This window comes from Trichoderma asperellum, chromosome 2 (genome assembly GCF_020647865.1).
Source record: "Trichoderma asperellum chromosome 2, complete sequence".
NCBI lineage: Eukaryota > Fungi > Ascomycota > Sordariomycetes > Hypocreales > Hypocreaceae > Trichoderma > Trichoderma asperellum.
The window spans coordinates 5,388,904-5,412,336 of record NC_089416.1 but is presented as its reverse complement, the minus strand read 5'-3'; the positions used below and the strand labels follow the sequence as shown (position 1 = coordinate 5,412,336).

Sequence of the window (23,433 nt, the reverse complement as noted above, 5' to 3'; positions counted from 1 at the left end):
TTCATCTCGTGTTGAAAAAAAAAGAGAGAGAAATAGGAAAAAAAAAAAAAAAAAAAATAAAAATAATAATAATAATAATATACTGCCCCATCCAAGCCTTGTCTCTTTTTTTCCTTCTTATTCCTTTTTCCTTCTTTTCCTTCTTCCTTCTTCACTGCAGTCCCTTTATTTTTCCTGCCTTGTCTCTCGTCGCATCCAATCAAGCGTGGACCCTGTCCGGCCGAGCCCCATTTCCCGTTTTGGCCTGCGAAATGCAGCAGAGAGGAGCCACGCAACCCCTGCTACTGGTACTGATAATGGGGACCAAATCTTACAAGTACAGGTACACAATGCGTATCGTCCTATGCGGCGCAATCGCGTCAGCACCTCGACCATGAAATTACCACCGGCTACTAGTGCTTCGTACTCAGCAACTAGCACTGCTAATGCTGGCGGGACAATTGCGACGGCACGATGCAATGGCCGTGCCGTGGAACAGGCGGCATGCAGCACTTTTGCACTTTTACCCAGTTTTTGAACCAGATCGGAAGACGCCAGCCTGGAGGACGGAAGATGCGATCGTCGTCACGTCATTCAGTATGGAGCGGCGGAGCTCGCTATACCTGCAGCACCCATGAAATGCTACTCGGTGCCTGGCGAGAAAAAGCCCAGCTCCCCCCGTGACTTGTTGCTTAAATTACACGTACGAGTTTGGTGGCACCTCTCCTTGTTTAGCAGCCGGTAGCCAAGAATTACAAGTAGCAGCAGTGCTATGAACTGGTATTTGTAATTTCTCTACTTTCTTCTCATCTTCCTATTCACCCCCTTTAACTCTGTTGCCATGATCGTTATCTGAGTGGTGAGGGAGAGCCTGATAACTCAGATTCTGCCTCGCCTGGGAATCCTTCATCCTGCTGAGAGAGAACCCTTTCCTGAAACATGACGAGCGGTAAAACTTGCAGCTCTGCATCTAGATTACCCTCGTTCGTAAGACGGGCACCTGTTAGGCAGGTTGTTCCTTGTATTCCAAATCCATCGCGAAGCTGTCGTCAGCTCTATAATTGGTACCTGTCAACTGCAAGACGCCCTGGCAAAGTACATGTACGAATACTACAGCTATTGCCCGCCAACTTCACATCAAATACTCAGACATGGAAAGCTTTCGTTTCTGTATGAATGTGGACTCGAATGCCTTTGGATGATTAGAAAATGGCCTCCGCTTATAACATCACATCGAGTACAAGCACTCTTTGGTACCTTTATTGATGCAACCAGCGCAGTCTAAACATCTGTCAGTAAGCGGCTAGATTGATCATTATGGACGTTAATTCCACATACATGCTAAGAGCAGACGGGGTAATTTGATATTCTAGTGCAGAGAATTAATGCTGCGAAGGGAGCTGCTCTTAAAAGAAAGAGAATAAGAAACAGAGAGGAAGAGAAAACACGCTCTTCAATCGCCGGTATCGACCTCGAGATCCAGCTGCACTCCATTCGATACACCATAGTCCTCCAACGTGATGTGATCCTTGAAAGGCCGTTCGCCCTGTCGCCTCAGCATGATTTGTCCTGCCTCTCGCCCAATGCGCGCCGCAATCATGAGCTTGAACTGCCCAACCGTGTCTGATGGCAAGCATGGGATGGCCGATTTGGTGCCAAGACGGTCGTTGACATGGACGATGATGAACTCTTGACCCGCCGCCACAGGAGCCTTGGGAGCCTTCTTTTCTTTTTCTTTTCTGTCCCTCTTGTCACCTGCGTCTCTTTTCACATCATTGGCTTTGTCTCTTGGCCCTGACTCGTATCGTCGAGGAGACTGCGATCTAGGTCGACCTTCATTCCTGTCACGACCACCGAATCTGTCACGATCACGGTCTCGCGAGCGGTCACGGAAATTACGTCGTGGCCTTCCCCCATAATCTCGATCACGATCACGATCCCGGTCTCTGTCCCGCTCCTGGTCCCTATCTCGGTCTCGGTCCCGATATCTGTCTCTCCTTGAATTGTAGTTGTCGCGGCTGTCGTCGTTTGAGCGGCTCTTATCCTTCCATCGAAATCCGCCGCTGCCCTTGGGCGCTCGTCGAGGCGGTGATCGCGAGCGAGATCTCCGGGATGACGATCCTTCCATGATTCAGCTTAACAGATGTTTGATTGAGAAATTATGCTGTATAGCAGGCCAGGTAGGCCTGTCTACTGTGGCGGTCCAATACAGTCGTGCTTAGATGGCTTAGGCGCGCCTCGTTTTTTGGTACGCATGCTTTGATACTGCTAGCTCGTGAATCCACCACACACGCTGATCATGTGACTTTGAGCCGAGCGAGGCCAGGAGTGCGCCCGGAATGGTGCACAGGTGTGGTCACAGATCATTTACGGGCAGGGACACGGGCATTCATAGCAGTCATCCATACGCGAGTGTTTGAAGGCTTAAAAGCAAATCGCAAACTTACTCGTGGCGCAAACTCTGCTCTGATATGAATCCCGATTTGCTTTGGCCAGTGCCTGTTTCAACGTTCCAAGAACAGCAGCAAACGGCATGATGACATAATCACCACGTGACATGGGTCGTTCCGCAGCCCCTCATGCTCGGATAGCGTCCACACACGAAATTGAAAAATTCCTCCCAGTGTGCGTCGCTTCACCACCAAGAGTGCCACGCCAGCGCCCCATCTCAACCATCGTCAGGCCTGCGACGGCTACTCATTACCCCCAAATCTCCTAGCCCGGTTCACATCGACCCGTAGAGGAGGTTGCCCAGTATGGTGCGTAGGACAAGGCAGATGCGACCGACCGTCTCATTGCCAATCTTTGCCCCTCCCTATGCAAATTCCAGGTTGGGCTGTGATGCTGACTTTGTTCCCCCTCGATAGCCGCCCCCGCCGCATCAAAAGCCCGAAAATGTCCTGAAGCGCGCCCACGAGCTGATCGGGGTCAACCAGGCCCCGACGGCCTTGACCCTGCTCCATGAGCACATCACCAACAAGCGCTCCCGAAGCGCTGCCATCGCCTCTCTCGAGCCTGTTATGCTCCTGTTGGTTGAGCTCTCCGTCGAGCAGAAGAAGGGAAAGCTGGCCAAGGATGCCCTGTACCAGTACAAGAACCTTTCTCAGAACACCAACATTTCGACCATTGAGGTGGGTACAGCATCGAAGTTGAATGGATGAAAGAAGATGAAGAAACAAAGGGGAAGATTACAATGGATTACTGACCGCCCCCCCACAGCTGGTCCTGAAAAAGTTTATCGAACTCGCGGTGGAGAAGGTTACTGCTGCCCAGCAGAAGGCGGACGAAGTTCAATCTACCATTGAGGCTACGGCTGCTACCTCCAACATTGACGACCTGGAAGCCAGCGAGACCCCCGAGTCTATCCTCCTTGCCACCGTCTCTGGCGAGCAATCTCGTGATCGAACCGACCGTGCCATCGTCACTCCTTGGCTCAAGTTCCTTTGGGAGGCTTACCGAACTGTCCTTGACATCCTTCGCAACAATGCTCGCCTCGAGGTCCTTTACCAGAGCACTGCCATGCAGGCCTTCGACTTCTGCCTCAAGTACACCCGAAAGACCGAGTTCCGAAGACTCTGTGAGCTTCTCCGAAACCACGTCCAGACGGCGGCCAAGTACTCGTCTCAGATGCACGCCATCAACCTCAGTGACCCTGATACCCTGCAGCGTCACCTAGAGACTCGTTTCCAGCAGCTCAATGTTGCTGTCGAGCTGGAGCTCTGGCAGGAGGCTTTCCGAAGTGTCGAGGATATCCACACTCTGCTGAACCTCAGCAAGCGACCCCCTAAGAATATCATGATGGCCAACTACTACGAGAAGCTCACCAGAATCTTCCTGGTTGGCGAGAACTACCTTTTCCACGCTGCTGCCTGGTCAAGATACTACACCCTGCTGCGCCAGGTCTCGGCTTTGGTCGCCTCTGGCCAGGGAAAGAAGGCTGATAACCCTCCAGCCTCTGATGCTGATCTCCAGAGGGCCGCTTCTTTCGTTCTCCTGTCTGCCCTCGCCATCCCTGTCATCAGCACCTCCCGATCCCGAGGTGCCATGGTCGACTTCGATGAGGCCCGCAAGAACAAGAACACTCGCCTGACCACCCTTCTTGGCATGAGCCAGGCCCCATCTCGCTCTCGACTGTTCCGCGATGCCATGTCCAAGTCTATTCTCCAGCGATCTCTTCCTGAAATTCGCGATCTCTACAACATCTTGGAGGTTGACTTCCACCCACTCTTCATCTGCAAGAAGATTTCCCCCATCCTGACCAAGATTGCTGCCGACGCTGAGATGGAGAAGTATATCCTCCCTCTCCAGCAGGTCATCCTCACTCGCCTGTTCCAGCAGCTTTCTCAGGTCTACGAGACTGTCGATCTCAACTTTGTCGAGAGCTTGGCTCAGTTCCCCGAGCCTTACCAGGTCACTCGCGGCACCATTGAGAAGTTCATCATGAACGGAAACAAGAAGGGTGATCTTGCTATCCGCATGGACCATGCTACTGGCGTCCTCAGCTTTGACAACGACGTCTTCTCATCGGCCAAGGCTGGACACAGTGGATCATCCGCCGGTTCTGCTGAGGCTGATGGCGGCAACGTCCAGCGTCTGCAGAGCACACCTTCTGAGATTGTGCGCTCTCAGCTGACTCGACTTGCCAAGGCTCTTTTCGTTTCATGCCACTACATTGATCCTAACTTCAACAAGGATCGTCTGGCGGCTCATGATGCTGCTCTGGCCCGCGCAAAGGCTGGCGCTGAGAAGGAGCACATTGAGACTCTTGCACGCAAGGACGTCATCCAGAAGCGCAAGGATGAGGCATCTGAGCTTCAGGCTAAGAAGGAGAAGGAGAACGCTCGGCAGAAGAAGCTGCGAGAGCAAGCTCTGCAGGAAGCTGAAGATAAGCGACTTGCTGAGGAACAGCGTGAGCGTGAGGCCCGACGCATCAAGGCCGAACATGACCGCGTTCGTAAGGAAGAGATTAAGAAGCAGATTGCTGATCTCAAGATGAGCGGCGAGGCTCTCAACATTGATCTTGATGACATTGACAACCTGGATAGCAACAGACTTCGTGCCATGAAGCTGGCTCAGCTGGAGCGGGAGAAGAACGATGTCAGCGAGAAGCTACGCATTACTGGCAAGCGACTTGACCATTTGGAGCGAGCTTACCGAAAGGAGGAGGTTAAGAAGCTCACTGACGACTACAATAAGCAAACCGAGCGTGACCGCGAGATTTATGAAGCAGTCAAGGTCAAGACCCTCAGAGAGGCTGAAGAGAAGCACAAGGAGAGTGTGGAACTCAAGCACCGTCTTAGCCGTCTGGTGCCTCTATACGAGAATTTCAGATCATCGCTGCACGAGAGACGCCGCGATGAGTTTGAGAAGCGCCGCAGGGATGCTGAGCGCGAGCTCGAGAAGCAGATTGCCATCCGCAAGAAGGAATACCGTGACCGCAAGCTGCGCGAGAAGAGAGAGCGGGAGGAGAGAGAGCGCATCCTCCGAGAGCAAGAGGAGCAGGCTGCTCGTGAAAAGGAAGAGCAGCGCCTGCGTGACGAAGCCAGGAAGGCTGAACTTGCCAAGCTCAAGGAGCAGCGCGAGAAGGAACGCCAGGAGATGTTGGAGAAGGCCGCACTCCAGCAGAGACGTGAGGAAGAAGCACTTGCTCGCCGTAAAGCAGAAAAGGAACGACAGCCTCCTGCTGCTGCCGCCGGTGGCGAGGGTCGACGACCACCACTCTTTGGATCTGGCGGCGGTTGGCGAGAGAAGGAGCGTGAGAGAGATTCCGCTAGAGATTCCGCTAGAGATTCCGCAGAGGGCGGTGCTCCGGCACGGACAGAGTCTGGCGATCGCCCATCCGGCGGCCCGCCAAGACTGCAGCTGGCCGGCTCCGGCAACAAGCCAAGCTGGAGAGACCGACAAGCAGCCAAGGAATCCGGTGGGGCAGCAAACGACAATGCTCCCCCTCCGGCTAGAGGCCCTGGACCTCGCGATTCTCGCGATTTCCGTGACGCTCGCAGCTCTCCCCGCGACTCTCCCCGCGACTCTCCTCGTGATTCTCCTCGTGATTCTCCTCGCGAGGACTCAAGACGGGGCGAGAACGGCAAGACTGAGTCTCCTGCCGCTCCTACAGAGAGTCTGCCTACTCGAACCTCTGGCAAGTGGGTTCCTCCTCACCTGAGGAACAAGTCATGAAGGGAATGAAGCGCATGGATATTCCTGGCTACATATTTTTGCACTTGGCGTTTTTGGGGAAAAAATCTTTCAAAGAAGGAAGGATTGGTTTGCATTGAATGTACTCTAGAGCTCAGCATTAATTCGCCGTCCTCTGAGGTACGAGCATGCCAGAATGGATGAAAAAAAGAAAGCACATAAAAAAACTTGTTCTACCTACTTCTTTTTTATGTGATTTAGTTGGAAGGAGAGTTGCCTTGATATGTTGATGTCTCCAGGGTAGTTTGAGCTATATAAGTGTAATTCTATATAAACGACCATTATCTTTTCAAGATTTTGTGCTAATATATGTGCCTGTGACTGTACCAAGACGTGTGTCCATTCCCAGAGTAAGCCCAAATATTGCCACAGAGTGAAGCGTTTCTACTAGTACCTTGTAGGCTAATCGAGTGCCATTTCCGTATCTATTTCACTCGCAGTTCTGCAAAAACAATTGACATTTCGAGGTGCGATATTTGTATTCATATTTTGACTATAAGCCGTACGACGAAGGAGCGTGTTATTTGGCTTCAAGACTTTACACTTTTACAAATAGCGGCAGAATACTTCATCAGATGAAGTTCTACATCAATAGTTCAACATCAGCGCCCTGAGCTCCTCGCAAGCCAGTATCATATCAAATCAAATCAATTCAAGGTCATATATGAAGCAAGGGACATGGTCTGATGATCTGACGGCCAGCCACGACACGGGAACAAGAGAAAAAAGAGAGAGAAACCGAGAGATGTAAACACCGTCGTATTGCCGCCAACGCTGCAGGTACTGACCAGATCGTTGTGCCTAGGTGAAAGCATAACGCCTGACTAAGAGGCTAAAGGCTTACGGGATTAACAATGGTTTGCTTTAGCTTTGACTTAAGAATATTAGCCCCAGGTCAAAGGTGCCAGCCTTATGCTGCAAGGGGGCGGCATAAAGGCGCAAAAAAGGCAAGCTGCGCAGCTCAGCAAGATTCAATAGTTCAGGTGAGACGATTGAGCTGCAAGGGAGAATAAAAAAAGAAGAGACGAGAAACGTGTCGGTGAATCGGGCTGTCGGGCTGCAAAATTATTACGTAGAGGGCTTTTCAACCCATCTGGTCGTAGTAAGTGCTTTAGCACAATGCAAGCCCGCAGAAGAGGAACAAAAGAAGGAAAGCCGAGAAAGCTGAGGATTGCGTGGCACTGTAAGGCCCGACCTCGCTAGGCGAAACAATGGACGGCGCGCAATTAGGAGCCGCTACTAGCAGTGGCCTCTATTCTCAGGACTGGTTTGCCGTCTCTGCATCGTGGCGTTTTTTTTGTTTTGGTCTTGAAATTGTATGGCCAAGTTGGTGAGGCGAATGCTAACTAGGTATTTGCTTTGAGGTCAAAAATCCTAGTCTAGCAGCGGCGGGGGGAGCTTACAGTAGATGGACAAGTCAGGGGTAGATCCGGCGAGGGTGGCCCCCTTGGCAGAGCGGCTGGCTGGGAGGGATGGGGGCCGAAGTTAGTTCGACATAATGTAGGGAGAAAACAAACTACACAGCGGCTCGCATGGCCACCACCACAGCTGAACAACCTTTTGCTGTCGAGGTTCAACGTATGCTTTCCATTTTTAGGTAAAGAGGGATAAAGCCATAAAGAACAAGTCGGGGCGGTGTAAACTCCGAAGGAAGCTTACCTCGGTATCCGCGATTAGCGAGACTGCCATGGGTCAATTTCATGTATGAATTTGCAGTAATCGTAGAAATGCTGGGTGTTGCTGCACTTACCGGAGAGTTGCACGGCAAGTAATTTACCAAACCAATGGTTATAGAAAAAGGTAAAAATTGACACTGCATCGTGTACCCACCCCAACTGTGCAGCAGACGGGCACTCGAAGTCTAACACATTGCCCGGTGGGCAAATTTAGACAATCCCAACCTGAAGCATTCACTAATACGCAGCGGCATACTACCCAGCCGACCACCCGGCCGACCGAGAAGCTGATGGCCTCGGGTAGGCTTTGGCGTTGACTCCACCTTGCAGGGCATGTCCAATGGCACACACTTTGAGCGACGGGAGCCTGAACCTGAAGCTGACCCTAAACCCAGGCGTGGTGGGCTGATGGAGACTAAGATCGATCTGCTTATAGTGTTGGTCATAACCATCACTGTATCTGAGACTCTGAAAGCCATCTATGGCTTGCTTGTTGAATCTAAGACCTCAGCCCGGCGTTCAATAACTGATTTCCCTACCGCAAAGCTGACACCGAAAACTGTCCAAGGCCACACCCTTCGGAGACAATACGAGTGCGGTGGTGGTTGTAGAGACTCCATATTGACCAATTCTATTCTTAGCAGCACCAAGCGGCGATGGATGTTGGACGGTCGGTTGAGTCGAGATAGCCTACTGGCCAATGCTTCTCTCAGCACATGCATATCGAATGATGCTCCTCCTCCACACGGCTCACTTTACAAGCCGCCAATACACGATCCCCACCACGGCAGAGAAAAGACAGAGAATACAACCCGCTCGTATTCTGGAGCTGTGGGATGAATGCAGCTTTGCTACACAAGGAACTACGCTGAGACGCATGATGAGCTGGCAGCGAGCTTTGTATGTTCCCTTGCGCCCACATCGACCCATGCCTATTTATTTTTTACGGTAGCAATATTGGCCTGTTGATGCTACCCTCCACCGCAGAGCTAACAAATAGCAAAGACGCCGCTTGATATTGCTTTTGACGCAGCTAGAAGTGACAGAAAAATCACTGATTCTGATAGACCAATGATACAGCGTTCTTGTTTTATCACAACATGGTTGGCTAGTTAGTAATATCGTTGCCCAGTGTATTTACGTTGCTTCTTCAGTTTGCTCTTCTGTGAACACCGGATATCGTCCAATATCCGTACCTACTCGTCAGTTGAGAGACCAGTAAAGAGACCCACTGCGGTATTCGATCTTTGAAGTAAAGCCTGCCTAGCGTGCTTATTTCGCCCATCGTAAAGCCCCGATGCCCCGGCATCAGAGCTGAAAAATCGTGGCACCAGCATCGTGCATGGGTATTAGTATACGAGTAGTGGTAATATGCACATGTGTAGTTTGTATGCAGAGCCTGACACGACGACTGTTTGCGCCTAGATCCAACCGTAACGGCAGCCCTCTTCCAAGCTAAAAAGGTAAACAATATCGGGTTCCGAGAAGGATCGAAAGAGGCTGAGAGGTCCAGAACGCCGCCTATATGCATGTTCGGAAACGCCCGGCTATGTTTCCACCCAATCATTGTTTGGATCTTGCGCTTGATTTACGCACTCCTGCCTTCATTTCAGCTGCAATTTACTTTATGCCTTAGCATTACTCAATATCCTTCTGTCAAGGCCTTGTATCACGAAGTTTTGAGCGCCTTTTCCAAGATCGCTTCGCTAATAATGCTTGGCATAATTGCATTGCTTCGGGTATCAGCGTAGCTCGTCACTAAGTAGTAACAAGCTAATGTTGCTACCTATAAGCACTGTTTAGCTGCTAGGCTCCATGAGAACTAGATAACCATGAGGTACTTACCCTCATCTAGGAATAGCTACCGGTAAGGTTTTTAGATATTACTCGATTAATAGACAGTCTCCACGCTTCTGGCCCATACTTATGAGCGGAGTAATGTAGTATCGAGTCCTGTAATAGCTCAGCGAATCTTATATATGCCATGTTTACACAGTTAATACAGCTTAACGTATACAGGCATATCCAACTTTGGGTGTTGGTGGTGTTCCCACTTGCTTTTGGCTGAGTAGAGCTGCCATCAGTCGTCTCTATTCAACAATCCTGCGAATATGACTCCTCCTGTCTTGACCCAATGGGTATGACAGAATTTCTTGGTCTGTCCATGCATTACCGCTATTCTCCCCTTACAGGCCAGCTGCTACTATTAGTGCTAGTAGTATGGAGTACAAAGCGGCTGGACGGACATCGGCACTGGCTTGGCAACAAACCTCTAGGTAGGTGTTTACATTGCTGCCTGTCTCTATTTTCTCCTGTCCGCCACTGCTTATTAGTTTTAGTCAGGGAATTTGGTTGACATGGCCGACATAGACTAACGGCATGGCGCTTTTCTCTCGGGAACAAGGGTTAGGAAGCTGCAGGGGTATACCTCAGCCCGATCTGGTGATCTTTGGAAAGTTAGACCCCCAAGGCCCAAGTCGAATGCCGTAGATGGTGAGCGGGTATAGTCTGGAATATGTGGAGGCCGGCTATCGTGCTGTATGTTGTATCAATAGCAGATAGATCCTTTGACGAGGTGTATATAAAGCTCCGATTCCCGACCTGGATTGCTGAGATTCCTCGTTTGCCACCACCAACCTGAGTAACTCGAGCTCCTAGACAAGTATTGCTCAGCTCACGCCAATCTTCTGTGTCTCGGGCCTTCCTAGAAATCATCGCCATTGAAATGTCTGTCTCCCGGTCCCTCGTGGCCGCGGTTGCCACGCTCTCGTTTGTGGCATCCACGCAAGCCTGGAACGTGGAGTTGCCTCCTTGCTTGGATAAATTTCAACCATTTGTCTACTCCGGCTGCTTTCAAGATGGCGGCCCTGGTAACCCCAATGCTCTCATCTTCCGCTCGACTTTGTCTTCTGACAATATGACTGTTGAAGAGTGTGTTGCCGACTGCAAAGGTTCGTAAACTAGATGACTGCTGTTTGTTAAACTTTCATGAGCTAACAATCTGCTTTTTTTAATAGGCAATGGCTTCCGTTATGCTGGCCTCGAGTACTATGGTGTTTGCTTCTGTGGTGGCACTGTTGACGGGCCCCAAGTAGATGAGTCTCAGTGCAGCTTCCCTTGCACCGGCAACAAATCCGAGACATGTGGAGGAAACAACCTCCTCTCCGTCTGGCAAGATCCAACATTCCCTACTAAGCAGGTCACCATCGGCGATTACAAGGCTGCTGGCTGCTATTCGGACAACTCGCAACAGGGCCGTGCCCTTTCCTGGTCGGCGGATGTTGATTCATCCACCTTCACCACCGAATCTTGCTTGACTGCCTGTGAGGCAGAAGGCTTCCCCTTAGCCGGTACCGAGTTTGGAGGCGAATGCTGGTGTGGTAACGTTCTTGCAAACAGCACCACAAAGGTGGATGACTCTCAGTGTAATTTCCCCTGCAAGGGCAACTCCTCAGAGACCTGCGGCGGAAGTGGCCTCTTGAATCTGTACATCGCCACGGATCTCGAGTCTTTGGAGCCATGTGGCTGGGTTCCTCCCTCTAGCAGCAGCACGACCACTTCAGTCTCAACAACATCGCTGCCTCCTCCACCACCTACCTCCACCACCACCCCGTGCACAACGACTTCAGTCTCGACAACATCACTGCCTCCTCCACCACCTACCTCCACCACCAACCCGTGCGAAACGACGTCCACGAGTACCACCCCACCGCCGCCCCCCCCTACTACAACCAAGTGCACAACAACCTCCAAGAGTACTAGCACCACGACTACCAGTTCTCTGTGTACGGTCACCGTTACCACTCCACCTTCCTGCGAGTATAAGTGTGGTGACTGGTGTTTCCCTCCTCTACCCGACTGGAGCAACGAGAAGGACTGCTTGAAGGCCTACTCTACCTGCGCCGCTGGTGTTGCCTCTTGCTTCGCCCAGGCTGGCTTCCCCGGCGCTCTTCAATGCTTCAACTTTGGCCAGTGGTGCAGCGGCATTCAGCAGTACTGCAGCTCGACCTGTTTGTTCGGAAAATGCTCCAAGGGCGATTGCTGGAACCACAACCCCGGCCAGGGCGGCAGTCCTCCCAAGACGTCCACCACCGTCATTCCATGCCCTCCAACCACGACAACCAAGCCTCCGGCTACCTCGACAAAACCCAGCCACTGCCCTCCTCCTCCAACCAACATCTGCACGCAGCCTTCCAACTCCAAGTACGGTTATGGCCCAGGAAACCCCGTCGGTGGCATCTCCCTACCCATTGTCAGCTGCAATGACATCTACAGCGATTGGCGCAACAACCCCTTCAAGCTGTACATCAACCAGAAGAGCTGGAATTGCCCCTCGTACCCTCCCTCAGGCTGCGGCAATGCTTGTTCTGATGCATGCAAAGAGCAGTACACGCAATGCACAAATGTCTACCAGAAGGGCTGCCAAGATGGCTCCGGCTTCCGATGGAAGCGCAGCGAGGGAGCCAAGCGTGCGCTCAGCATTAGCCAGTTCACGCAGAACTGGGGCTTCGGCGACAACTCTCCTTCTAACGCGGCCAAGAAATGTCAGGCCCAGTACCAAGACTGCTTGGCTGTTAACAAGAATGTCAACCCCAAGCAGCAGTGCAAGACCTGGGGCTGCTAAGGGCGCATTCTTTGAGTAAAAGCCTGGCATGGCATGGCAGATATGGGAACTGGCGATGTGGGATATTGGGAAATAAAGGGATCCAGATTCTGGACATTGGATATAGTATATAGAAATTTGCCTGATGGAGTGAAATGAATAAAGATTTTGTTAAAGTTAAACATTGCTGCTTTTTCGTTGAGATTGAAATTGTATGAGATTGGCAGCAGCTCCAACATCTCTTCGGGTAGGAGCAACGCATAGCAGCAACCAAGGAAACGATGATGTTGCCCAACATGATGGAGTTGGTTTTGAACATTTTGTCCCACGTGATTAAGAAAAACTTGCTTTTGTCAAGTGCGCAAGGCACCAAGGTTCCTTTGAGACGTTTGTTCTCGTATAAACCGACACCGGTGCAATTCGTATACTTGGTTAAGGTGGTCGTACCAAGCGGATGCTAGCCGTGATAGTCAAAAACACCTAGATTAGTACTTAAGCACTGCTAAGAGGATATAATGTTCATTGGAATGGCTCTGTAGTTGAACAACTGTAGGCCTGATATCTTAAACTTTGTGCTATTGGATTGAGACTCTCTAACCGAGCCTTGATCTTACTCAGTAGGCAAGCACAAAAAGCTTTGTTGAAACTCTGAACACTGCTACTTGATACTTTTTATACTTTTTCATGGGCAAGTACCTAGTAGTACTGGTATATCACAGGAGCTGTAGATCACCACTGCCATCTCGGAGTCGTGTCAAATCAATTTCAAGGGCTTGTAAATCAGCATTTGTATTGAGTCTTCTACAGTAAGGAGGGCAGAGAACTCTACGGTTGTGTTACACATCGTTCTCTACGACGCGCCATCAATCAGCCTATCTAATGAACGTCGTGCCAACCACTATTCAAGCAGAACATCGACAGAACATTCATTTGTTTGTTCAAGACATAAGGGGGAGAAAAAAAAAAAAAAAAGTAACTCTTCTCCGGAAGAATGAACTCTCCGGGGACGGAATCGAACCGCCGACTTTTCGATGAGATGTTATCCATTACAGTCGAACGCCATGAACCAACTAGACCACCCAGAGGTAGAAGAGTTGAAATTCGAGGGAGAAAAAAAGCACCTAGGAAGGTATCTGCATTTTCCACGGTACAGGATCCGGGTTCAGGTGCCTTGGCAGCGCCGATACCTTAGTAGTCTAGTCGAAATACACATTTATACGCATTGGACTTTGCGCATGACAGGTGGCCACAGGTTGTCAGGCACATGAACGTCTCCACCTCCTCTTCCGACTGCCGGCACTTCAGCCAATGTCAAGTCTGCCATTGCCGTGCCGTTACACCAACCCCTGGCATAGGGTCGCTTCTACGTATTCGTCTCATATGATGGCCATTCGACTGCAGCCACGCCACGCCTTTTTTGAACGACACAATGGATTAGAATTCATGCATGCATACTGACCGCAAGACTACTGGCACAGACGCGGAATCAAGGCAGCTAAGCAGCCCCCTAGACCCCACAGCGGCAAAGCGCCGGCGCTCCCCTTAGTCTTAGTGCGCGGCCGGCCGCTGCGGCTTGAAGGTTTGATTCAGGTGAGCTTCGTACTTCGTTCCTCGTTCAAAGAGGGGTCTGTCATGTGCAACTTGCGGGGCACGTTGATAGTAGCTGTCGGCTGTGACTGAATTGCTCAGTGCTGCTTGCTCCGCCATGTGCATACGTGCGGCCGAAAACTGAGCCAGAAGGTAGCCTTATCTCTCTGCATCTCCCTTCCCGTTGGTATCCCCTGCCCTCATCTTCTCGTCCAGCAGCTAAACGTCGATTTCTATATCTAGGAAAGTAGCCAAAAGTGACCAAGATGGCCAGCACGACGCCAGCAGAATGGTGCCAAGCCTTCTTCGTGGTCAGCACCGCGATTTTGTTCTCGATGCAAGTTCTCCCGGACAACGCTCGCAAGGCCTTTTTCGCATACGGTGCTAGGCGGCCGGCGCATACCCAGCATGGGCCAAATAGCCAAGCTTCCGGGCAGAAGGCTGAGGCAAAGGCAGATTCTCTTCTGGTCCTGACAAGCTATGCCCAGGTGCCTCACTCGTGGTTCATACACTTCTACATAGTATCTGTGTCATGGTCAATTTTCTGGGGCTGGCAATATATATCCAAGGGCAGCATCATGCGGGCCATGGCTGAGATGCAGCATCGATCTGCAGTGGGGAGCCATTCTCCCGAGGTCGAGCTGAGCGCCACGCTGGTGACTTGGCTTCTGATGAGCTGCCAAGGAGCGAGAAGACTGTCCGAGTGTCTTTTTGTCTCAAAACCCGGATCATCTCCCATGTCGGCATTTCATTGGGCTCTTGGAGTGGCCTATTACACAGCCGTGGGCATCAGCGTCTGGATACAAGGATCAGGTTGGTCTCGCGTCTTGGCCACATTTCGCGGTGGGCTTATTTCGTTATTGGGAATAAGACTGACGGTAATTCACAGGAGCAATCCTCAAATCGTGGGTGTCGCCGCAGCCAATTCATTTTACACCACAAATCATAATCGGGGCCGCAATCTTCGGCTTTGCAGGTGCTCAGCAAAATAACTGCCACAGGTATCTGGCGAGCCTCAAGAAATACACGCTCCCAAGTGAGGGCTGGTTTAAGTACCTCGTTTCCCCCCACTACACGTTCGAATGCCTGGTTTACGTGGGCCTTGCCGTCGCTGCGGCGCCCCGAGGAGCCCTCTTTAATAGATCGATCTTGTACATATTGTTGTTCGTCGTGTCGAATCTCGGTGCGACAGCATATGGCACGAAAAAATGGTATGCTGAAAAGTTCGGGGCGGACAAGCTGGTTGGAAAATGGGCCATGATTCCGTTTGTATTCTAGACTACGTTGCTCCTGAAGCTCTAAACGCGCTTTCATCGCTTGTTGAACAGACCCAATCTGTTTCCAACCTTGGAAACTTTGAGGACATCTCGGTATGTGAGACTAGTGCGGGTTTGTCTCACGCTTTGGCCGCTGGCAAACGCCTCGGGTTCTCGAAGCAACGGCCAATTTACAATCGTATCGGCGGATAGGTCTAGGTCTTCCTTAATACCGGATATTCCATGCAGATAGTCTGTATATAGAGTCGCTGTAGTGATAAGAAGACTACGAGGTTCTTGGATAATTCGCCAAGCAGGTTCGGGATCAAGGGCGCCGTCCTCTTTGCTGCGGTACAGGTTCAGACAGATGCTGGCGCCCAGGCTGACGGTGCACACAACGGGCCAATACGCAGCGCCATCCTAGGGTGGATGAGCATTTCGAAGCTGGGAGGGATTCCATCTACTAAATCATAACACTTAACTTATGCGGCATGATGCCAATGCCGGGAGGATATTCGTTGATGAGGACATGGTTCGGGCGCTGATGGGGGCTATCGGCGAATATGTGTCTCACAGCATTGCCGTCGTCGTCATCGGAGAGCGGGAGGGATAACAGCCGCGACACCACGGGCGTTTCGAGCCAGGGAGGCAGTGGTGCGTCCAGCAGCCTGTCTTGAACGAGATCCGATGGCCAAGTCTGTAGGCGTCGATGTGTGAGCTGCTTCCATCGTGGCCGAGGAGCCGCAGCAATCTGGAGTGAACGGGGGTTCGTTATCAGCCAGGCCGCAGCAGGTCAAGAGCAGGATTCGATGGCACAAGTCACGTTGGCAGACGCACTTTATCGAGGATCATGCGCTCCTCTTCCTCGCTGATGAAGTTGGGCACATAGTAGGACGTTGGCGGCAGCGACGTGATTTTAGCTGCCTCGAGAGACGAAGGCAGCCGTGCGTCGCCGGTGCCTGCAGTCGCCATGATCAGGATTCCAGGCAACCGGAGATCGTATCGTGGACAAGAGACGGCGTCGAGCTACGCCACGGTCTGACTGGTCCAACGCGTGAGCCACCCCGTCCGGATCAGAGCAGCGAGTGCGGATGGTTGGTTTGTCGTCGAATGGCCGCAAGCAAGAGGGGGATAATGGGGTGATGGCCCAGCGAATAGCCGTATCCAGCTAGGGGGTTGCAGCGTTCTTGTTGCCTCCTCGCCGCAGAAAAGGCCGTCCGTTTAGGGTTAGCCGAGTGCTGGGACTGCTGTGTTGTTATCGGCCTGCAGCGAGCGCATTTGCTTCGGGGGGGCGTTGCGTTGAGCCGCCTCCGGCAGTCAGACTCGACCCTCACATGCTGTGCTGGCTGCAGGTCGTACAGCAGAAGGGTGGAAAAAAGAGCGCAGCGCAGGTCAAGCTCAGCATGGCATGCTGCACGAGCCAAATGCTAAATGCCGGCGCCAGCACGTCGGGGCCTCTCCCCGAGGGCAAAGGCAAGGGCAAGGACGCTCTCGCTGGCTTTTGTCTGTCCTGACTCTTCCCTTTTTATTCTTCCTCGTCGCGCGCTCGCAGAAACGAGGCGACGGCACCCGTATTTCAAGCCCAGGAAACCCGAGGTGCGCTCGAGCACTGCCGGCGCCGCCTGCAGCGGTGATTGGTGGGCGGCGGGGGCTGCTGCACCACCGCGGCCTGGGAGGGCCTTTTGGAGTCCTTCGGGGGGCCTATTGGAGGGTGGCAACGCGGGATGGCAGGGCTAAACAGGGCTCGACAGGGTTTGTTTAGGCTGGAGGTCCGCTGTTTCGGCCGCACAACTGCACCGCGATGGCGCTGCGCCGGCTGGAGCGGCTGGCGGCCAGGGCCAATCAGGCGGGCGGCAGCATGCGGTTGAGTTTCGAATTGCATCCCCGTCTTCAGACCCAGCCCCATGGTCGCTGCGCTTTTGCCTTTTGCTTTTTTGCCTCTTTGCGCTTCCTCTTTTGCTGGTGCTTGGCTGCTCTGTTGCCTCTGCCGCTGCTTTGCCGTGCCGTGCTGCGCAATGTGCTGCGCTGTCCACTTCCACCTCGCTAGCCCGGCACCATCTGCTATTAGCACCTGTCGTCCATAGCTCTAGCCTGCGCTGCTCTCCTCTGGCCCGGTACTCGCAAGTACTCTTCCGCGGCCACTGACGCTGTGGGTACGTACCGCCTCGTACGAGAGCACCAGCACCAGGTCAAGCACCCAGCACTAGCGCTAGCTCCAGAGGCCGCTATTGCACGCTGTCTTACTTCGCACCTGTAACCTGTGGTCCATCCTCTGTATCCGTACCAAGGCACACTGGCCGTACTAGTACATGCCGTGTACTTGTGGCCCCCCAGCTCCCAGCCCCGGCAGTTTCCAACTATTTTCCCAGCTCCCAAGTCCGCTAACAGCTCTCCGTACTCCGTGCCCTGAGCTGCGCTACGGTGAACACGCTTCATCGATTCATCATTGAACTTCTAGTTCTTTTTGCACTCTCGACACCCGACCGAGGAAAAAAAAGCATCGATTCGTCTCCCGCCACTTGCCATCGCCGCATGCCCACCAGCCCCCTCGTAGCGGCTCTAATCCTGTTTTCTTCCCCGTCATCTTATTTTATTTTCTCTCCAGGCGACCACATCCGTGCCGGCTTGGACCACCCATAACGGCTTGCTACATCTGTTACCGGTGCTGTCGTGCCTAAAATCCCCGGCTGCTAGGCCCTCTGCCCCCATTCCATCTGATCCATCTCCGCAGGTGGCTATTGCCAGCAGCTCTGACGTGGCGGTCGACGTGACCAGATCAATCGGCCTCTCCTTCGGCGTCCACGCTGCCGAAACTCCTTTCATCTCCATGATGGTGGTAGCCACCGGCAATTCTCGAAGATAAATGTCATGGACGCGCAGAATGCTGCCGAGTCCGACACGCCCAAGCATGCTGGCCCTCCCCCTCAGCAGCAGCAAAACAAACACGAGCGCCCACGCCGAGGCTCTGGCTCTGACACAGATCCGAAGCAGCACCCTTCTGTGAGGCCATCGTCGCCGTCCAGGCTCAAGACGCGGGAGTCGTCGTCTCTGTCGTCCTCCACGGCTGCCCGACACGACGATGCACCTGGTGCCGACCGCGACTCAGACGCCGAGACGATTGTTCTGCCGGGCAAGGATGGCCATTCGCCCTCCAAGGTTCGAAAGGTGAGGCAGGAGGACAGGAGCGAGAGCGACGCCGACTCGGCCAGAGGCAACGGCCAGCCGGCGGCTGCCAGTAACCAGGGCGACAAGAACGCAGCTGGCGGCCGATCCGTCGAAGGCGTCAAAAAACGGCTTCCGGGCCCTGTCGACAAGGACCGCCAACCTCGCAGCAAGGACGGCGCCTCGAGCGGCCTGAGTTCTGCACCAACTTCGCCTCCCCACAATCAGAACCACCAGCGTCAACAGCATCCGCTTCCACCTCACCGCCGCCGGCGATCTGACGCCGTGGCCGCCGCCTCACCCTCAGACTCTGAAGGCATTCACGCCTCCTCCAAGCCCGTTTCATCGTCTCTGCGCGATAAGCTCAAGTCTGGAGAGCGTCTGGTGCCTCACAAGCGAAAGGCCCCCAAGGCGGAGTCCGACGACGAAGGTGATCAGCGGAAGGCTCGCCGCCAGCGAACCACAAGCGTCAGCCTCGACAACGGCCGCACCCCCAAGGAATCCAAATCGAAGCAGTCTCAGCATGAATCCCGGACCCGGACACGCTCCATTTCCCCTCACCCTCGACAACACCGTAGAAGTGTCTCCACACAGTTACCTGCCCATCATCTTTCTAGCAGCATTAAGAAGAAGCGTTTACCGCCACCCCTTTATTCTGCAGATTACCATTCTGACGAATCCTCGGCTAGCGGGAGCCCTCATCCCCGCAGCTCCAAGCTACGAGGTCTTGCTACTCCGGCCGTGCCTGAATCTCACGCCTCGCCCGTGAAAATGGCACCTCACAAGAAACACCTAGATGCACACGGCCAAACCTTACTAGCTCGAGCTTGTGCACGTGGGGAATACGAGAGCGCCAAGAGGAGACTTACCGATCGTCCTGAGGACTTGAACGTGGCGGACTATGCCGGGAACACGCCTCTACAAATCGCCGCGATTAACGGTTGCGAGGATATCGTCAAGCTTCTTATCGATGCCGGCTGCAATATGGACTGTGTCAACTACGATAAAGACACCCCCTTACTAGACGCTGTTGATAACGGCCACGTTGGCGTCGTTAAACTTCTCCTAGAAGCTGGCGTTAACCCCCGCAAAGCTAACGTAAATGGCGAAGAGCCTATTGATAGAGTTACGGAAGACACTGAAAATGGCGACGAAATTCGCGCACTGCTCGTGGCAGCTAAAAAGCGGCAGGGTGAACGGCGACGCACTTCTGAAGACCGTCACTCCCACGATTATCACGACCAGCGAGACTCTCATGCACTTGAAAGCCCCCGTCGTTCTCCAGCCGCACCAATGACGACAGGGCGCCGGACAGGAACTGTTCGCTCCACCAAGACGAGGAATGATTTGCTCTACATGCCCTTGGACGACAAAACCTTGCGGCAGGCTGCTGGCCGTGGTGACGAAGAGACGGTAGCTCGCATCCTGCAGGTCAAGGAGGGGTTTGATGACCCCGAATCCATGGTAGCCGCAGCAAGAGGAGGCCATGACCTGGTAATTCAACTTTTGTTGGGCCTCGGTGGTGCCAGTGCGGACCCCGCTCCTGTCAGGTCTTTACAGCCAGAATTTGCAACACCAATGCTCGCGGCTATTGGCCAGGAAAATATCAAAGTTGTCGAGCTGCTCTTGGAACAACAGAATTTTGATCCCACAAAAAGATTTAAAGGAGAGACATATTACGAGATTGCCCGTCGTCGACAAGGTTCGAATTGGAAAGAAGAAGAACACATGTTGAAGAACGCATACGACGAGTACAAGCGAACGCACAAAGACTCTGCCAGGGCGAAATCGCCTGGGCGGAGAGAGAGGGAGAGAGAAAGGGAAGAGAAGCGAAACAAGAGAGACGAGGCTAAAGACGACTCACGGACACATAAACGAAGCGCTGCTAGCCCTTCCCGAGAGCCCAAGAAGGCTCCAACTATCAAGACAGAGGCGCCAAGGGATAAGAAGAGGTCTGATTCTTTCACTGGCCGCGGTGGCGATGACAGCTCTCAAAAGAGAGGTCCTGGACGACCAAGGAAAGAAGATCATACGGCCTCGAATGTCTCAGATCGTGAGGCATCCCCAGCTCCTCCCGCTCGTAAAGGGGTAGTCAAGCCGAAACGAACCGAATCGGATGCTACTGGCGTATCTTCGGAAGGAGAAACCGTTAAACCGAGAAGAAAGCTGATATCTAAAGGCGAGCTACGGGATGAGCGAGAAAGGCAGAAGCGTGGTAGCATGGCTTCTACAACGTCATCTGGAGCGAAAGAGCCGTCGAGCCCTAGTGAAGCAAGGCATGAAGATGGTGCAGACAAGCCTAAGCTATCTGAGAAGTATCACGACCGGACCAAAGCCTTGAAGCGCGATGAATCGAGGGATCGTCTATCGGTATCTGGAGACGGGGTCACCAAACGACATCGAAATAGCATCACGCCTGATCGACCAAGCGACGTTGACAAGGATGATGCGCCTGTAAAACGCCGAAGACTTGAGAGCGACAGCCAGGAGAAACGATTGCCAAGGCGACCCGTCTCTGAAGAAGTAAAGCCTCGCAAAGCTAGTATATCACGAGATAATACATCTAAGCCTTCGTCCCTCCTACCTCGAAAAAATCGTGAGGAAGAGCCAAAGAGCAGTCACGATGAGCGTGATCCTAAGCGAAAGGACTCTACCCGAATTAATTCTGGCGAAAAGTCGATACGAGTCAAGCAAGAAGACGAAGACATCGAAATGCTGGATGCACATCAAGTCAAGGAGCACCCGAAACCTCGTGAGCGAAAGGCTCGGGAAAACGAGGAAGAACCACCCAAGAAGAAGGAGGTGTCGGACAGAGAAGATGCTATCAAAGAAGATGAACGACGGCGCGCCAGAGTTGAGGAGAAGAGGAAACGAGATGCAGAAGAAACCCGTCAGCGCGAGGAAGAGACCAAGAAACGGAAGGAACAGGAAGAGCGGGATCGGGATCGAGAGCTCCGGAAGAAACGAGAAGAAGAAGAGGCGCGTAATAATAAACTCCGTGAGCAAGAGCGTGAACGGCGTGAGGCCGAAGAGGCTGCGGCTCGTCGACATGAAGAGGAAACCCGCCGCTTAGAGGAAGAGAAGAGGAAGCAAGAACAGAAAGAGAGGAAGAAGAAGGAGGAGGAGAAGAGGAGAGAAGAGGAGAAGAAGAGAGAGGAAGAGAAGAAGAGGAAGGAAGAGGAAGAAGAAGAAGAGCGGAAGCGACGAGAAGAAGAAGAGCGACTTCACAAAGAACAACTCGAACGCAAAGCAGCTGAGGAGGCCCGACAGCAACGCGAACAAGAAGAACGCGCTGAACGTGAACGCCAGGAACGCGCTGAACGTGAAGAAATGGAGCGAAAGCGGGCAGCCAGAGAAGCAGAACAACGCCGCCTACGGGAAGAACAGGAGCGTCGCGAAGAGCAAGAACGCCTTCGGGAAGAACAAGAACGTGTTCGACTGGAGAAGCTGCCCCCGTTGATGCGATGGCTCTGCACTGCGTCCAATCCCAAGACCACAGCCGTTGCTGAGAAATTCAAGTATATGCGCGGTGCCCGATATGACACGATCCGTCCTGAGGCGAACAATACTGCTGAGGGCCGTGAACAGTGGCTGCTGAACACTCACGTTGCTCTGCTGCTGGGGGAAAAGGACTTGAGTCTCCCAAAGTGTAGGTCAAATGACTTTTTTTTCCCCCGCCCCTTCCTAATGATCATGCTTTTAATTCTAACGCATCAATAGATTCTTCCTGGTCACGCGTACCCGTTACACCGATTGCTAAGTTTAGTTTATGGAGGACAGAATGGAGTCGATACACTCTGTTTTCTGAGAAGCTTTGGGAGCTCGGCGAGCAACTGCCCGGATGCTACGGCGATGAGCAACCCCACAGCCTGAGCCATGACAATAGAGATCGGCTCAAACAGGAGGCATGGGAGAAGTTCCAGGCCATGGACATGTTCTTTGTGAAGGTAAGCTGCAATATGAAGATGCTCTTCTGTTTCTCCAAGGCTATACTTACTAACTGATTATCAGGTCTCTGACTTTATGTATGTCGTACCCAGTATTCCACACCTACGAGGCATCAAATTAGGTGTGGAGTACTGTGAGCTCTTAGAAACTGAAGAGCAGGCCAAAGGATGGAGGACGTTTGCGAAGTGGAAGCGAGATCCAGATGTGAGCCGCTATCATGGTCTCGCTCCACGATTCAAATTTTATGTCAATGGGATCCTTGTCGGGGAAGAGCTTCCAACCCTTTCCCAAACAAGCTCAACCCCATTTCCGGAGGTACGAGTTCCTCGACGGGGACTGGTTCGTGCTTTTCCCGATGACACCGACTACAACGTCATCTGCATGAACCAAGGTCTTGGACATCTCCTCAAGGATACAAAGAGCCCGTCGCCAGTCCCGAATGGAATCCATTCTTCTCCCATCAGCCCAACCTCAATCCCACGGGCCAGGCCGAACGTCAACGGTACAAATGGACATACTACCCCGGATAGGGTCAAGGATGAGGTGACAGTGGAGAGTGATAAAATTAATGGTATTAATGGATCAGCCAGTTGATGAATACAACAAAAAACTGGTCTGGAAGAGAAAGAAGAATTCATGAAATCGACTCCTGCTGTACAAATCTGTACGACACATTCTGCTTTGGTTCCTGGTTTACCGTCTCCTCTTCTCCCTATTTCTTCCTTCTTATCTCTTTATTTTTTGGCTTTCATGTACATGTCTATAGACTCGGCGGTTGAGGGGGGGGAAAAGGACGAAACGCCGCGCGCTCCCTTGTACACAAGCGCAAACCTACGCACACCTTTTTGATGCAAATGCAATATGCAATACGAAACACGATTTTTTTGGTGACATCCAGAACAGGAGGTGGATAACTTTATCTTGGTTGACACGACAGGGTGTCTTCTACAACACATTTCTTTTTTATAGCATAAGCAGAACTGGAGGGAAAAAGCCATTTTCTTTTCTCTTTTCTGTTATTTATGTA

The 23,433-nt window shown here is 52.5% G+C and overlaps 8 protein-coding genes and 1 non-coding gene across 9 annotated transcripts; 5 read left to right on the top strand and 4 right to left on the bottom strand.

The window, feature by feature from the left end:
- Window positions 1-1,432: 1,432 nt before the first annotated feature.
- On the bottom strand, window positions 1,433-2,107 carry TrAFT101_004090 (uncharacterized protein; the record flags this gene model as incomplete). Its single annotated transcript, XM_024907265.2, has 1 exon — window positions 1,433-2,107. One exon carries the CDS (start codon window positions 2,105-2,107, stop codon window positions 1,433-1,435), a length of 675 nt encoding a protein of 224 aa, XP_024766135.1.
- Window positions 2,108-2,543: 436 nt separating this feature from the next.
- Window positions 2,544-6,467, top strand: TIF32 (eukaryotic translation initiation factor 3 subunit A). Its single transcript, XM_024901641.2, has 3 exons — window positions 2,544-2,738; window positions 2,847-3,110; window positions 3,199-6,467. The coding sequence occupies exons 1-3, from the start codon at window positions 2,736-2,738 to the stop codon at window positions 6,154-6,156; spliced, it is 3,225 nt and encodes a 1,074-aa protein (XP_024766136.1). The 5' UTR covers window positions 2,544-2,735; the 3' UTR covers window positions 6,157-6,467.
- A 946-nt stretch (window positions 6,468-7,413) lies between these two features.
- On the bottom strand, window positions 7,414-7,876 carry TrAFT101_004088 (uncharacterized protein; the record flags this gene model as incomplete). Its single annotated transcript, XM_066127068.1, has 3 exons — window positions 7,414-7,520; window positions 7,578-7,637; window positions 7,834-7,876. The coding sequence occupies 3 exons, from the start codon at window positions 7,874-7,876 to the stop codon at window positions 7,414-7,416; spliced, it is 210 nt and encodes a 69-aa protein (XP_065983176.1).
- Window positions 7,877-8,457: 581 nt separating this feature from the next.
- TrAFT101_004087 (uncharacterized protein) lies at window positions 8,458-8,925 on the top strand (the record flags this gene model as incomplete). The annotated part of the gene is made up of 2 exons (XM_066127067.1): window positions 8,458-8,750; window positions 8,856-8,925. Exons 1-2 carry the CDS (start codon window positions 8,551-8,553, stop codon window positions 8,923-8,925), a joined length of 270 nt encoding a protein of 89 aa, XP_065983175.1. The 5' UTR covers window positions 8,458-8,550.
- Window positions 8,926-9,883: 958 nt separating this feature from the next.
- On the top strand, window positions 9,884-12,747 carry TrAFT101_004086 (uncharacterized protein). The gene is made up of 3 exons (XM_024903020.2): window positions 9,884-10,126; window positions 10,221-10,801; window positions 10,868-12,747. Exons 2-3 carry the CDS (start codon window positions 10,576-10,578, stop codon window positions 12,472-12,474), a joined length of 1,833 nt encoding a protein of 610 aa, XP_024766138.1. The 5' UTR covers window positions 9,884-10,126; window positions 10,221-10,575; the 3' UTR covers window positions 12,475-12,747.
- Window positions 12,748-13,450: 703 nt separating this feature from the next.
- Window positions 13,451-13,538, bottom strand: TrAFT101_004085. The gene has a single exon. It is a non-coding gene; the product is annotated as a tRNA-Tyr (tRNA).
- A 121-nt stretch (window positions 13,539-13,659) lies between these two features.
- On the top strand, window positions 13,660-15,688 carry TrAFT101_004084 (uncharacterized protein). Its single transcript, XM_066127066.1, has 3 exons — window positions 13,660-14,223; window positions 14,284-14,853; window positions 14,930-15,688. The coding sequence occupies exons 2-3, from the start codon at window positions 14,307-14,309 to the stop codon at window positions 15,316-15,318; spliced, it is 936 nt and encodes a 311-aa protein (XP_065983174.1). The 5' UTR covers window positions 13,660-14,223; window positions 14,284-14,306; the 3' UTR covers window positions 15,319-15,688.
- Window positions 15,689-15,759: 71 nt separating this feature from the next.
- TrAFT101_004083 (uncharacterized protein) lies at window positions 15,760-16,268 on the bottom strand (the record flags this gene model as incomplete). The annotated part of the gene is made up of 2 exons (XM_024910864.2): window positions 15,760-16,047; window positions 16,134-16,268. 2 exons carry the CDS (start codon window positions 16,266-16,268, stop codon window positions 15,760-15,762), a joined length of 423 nt encoding a protein of 140 aa, XP_024766140.2.
- Window positions 16,269-18,164: 1,896 nt separating this feature from the next.
- TrAFT101_004082 (uncharacterized protein) lies at window positions 18,165-23,000 on the top strand (the record flags this gene model as incomplete). Its single annotated transcript, XM_066127065.1, has 3 exons — window positions 18,165-22,107; window positions 22,179-22,405; window positions 22,470-23,000. The coding sequence occupies 3 exons, from the start codon at window positions 18,165-18,167 to the stop codon at window positions 22,998-23,000; spliced, it is 4,701 nt and encodes a 1,566-aa protein (XP_065983173.1).
- Window positions 23,001-23,433: the final 433 nt, after the last annotated feature.

Excerpts from the sequence above, each read along its gene's own strand:
- TIF32 (XM_024901641.2), top strand. Across the intron at positions 3,111-3,198 it reads CCAACATTTCGACCATTGAG|CTGGTCCTGAAAAAGTTTAT; the intron begins GTGGGTACAGCA and ends GCCCCCCCACAG.
- TrAFT101_004086 (XM_024903020.2), top strand. The coding sequence starts at position 10,576 with ATGTCTGTCTCCCGGTCCCTCGTGGCCGCGGTTGCCACGCTCTCGTTT. Across the intron at positions 10,802-10,867 it reads GTGTGTTGCCGACTGCAAAG|GCAATGGCTTCCGTTATGCT; the intron begins GTTCGTAAACTA and ends TTTTTTTAATAG.
- TrAFT101_004084 (XM_066127066.1), top strand. The coding sequence starts at position 14,307 with ATGGCCAGCACGACGCCAGCAGAATGGTGCCAAGCCTTCTTCGTGGTC. Across the intron at positions 14,854-14,929 it reads CGTCTGGATACAAGGATCAG|GAGCAATCCTCAAATCGTGG; the intron begins GTTGGTCTCGCG and ends GGTAATTCACAG.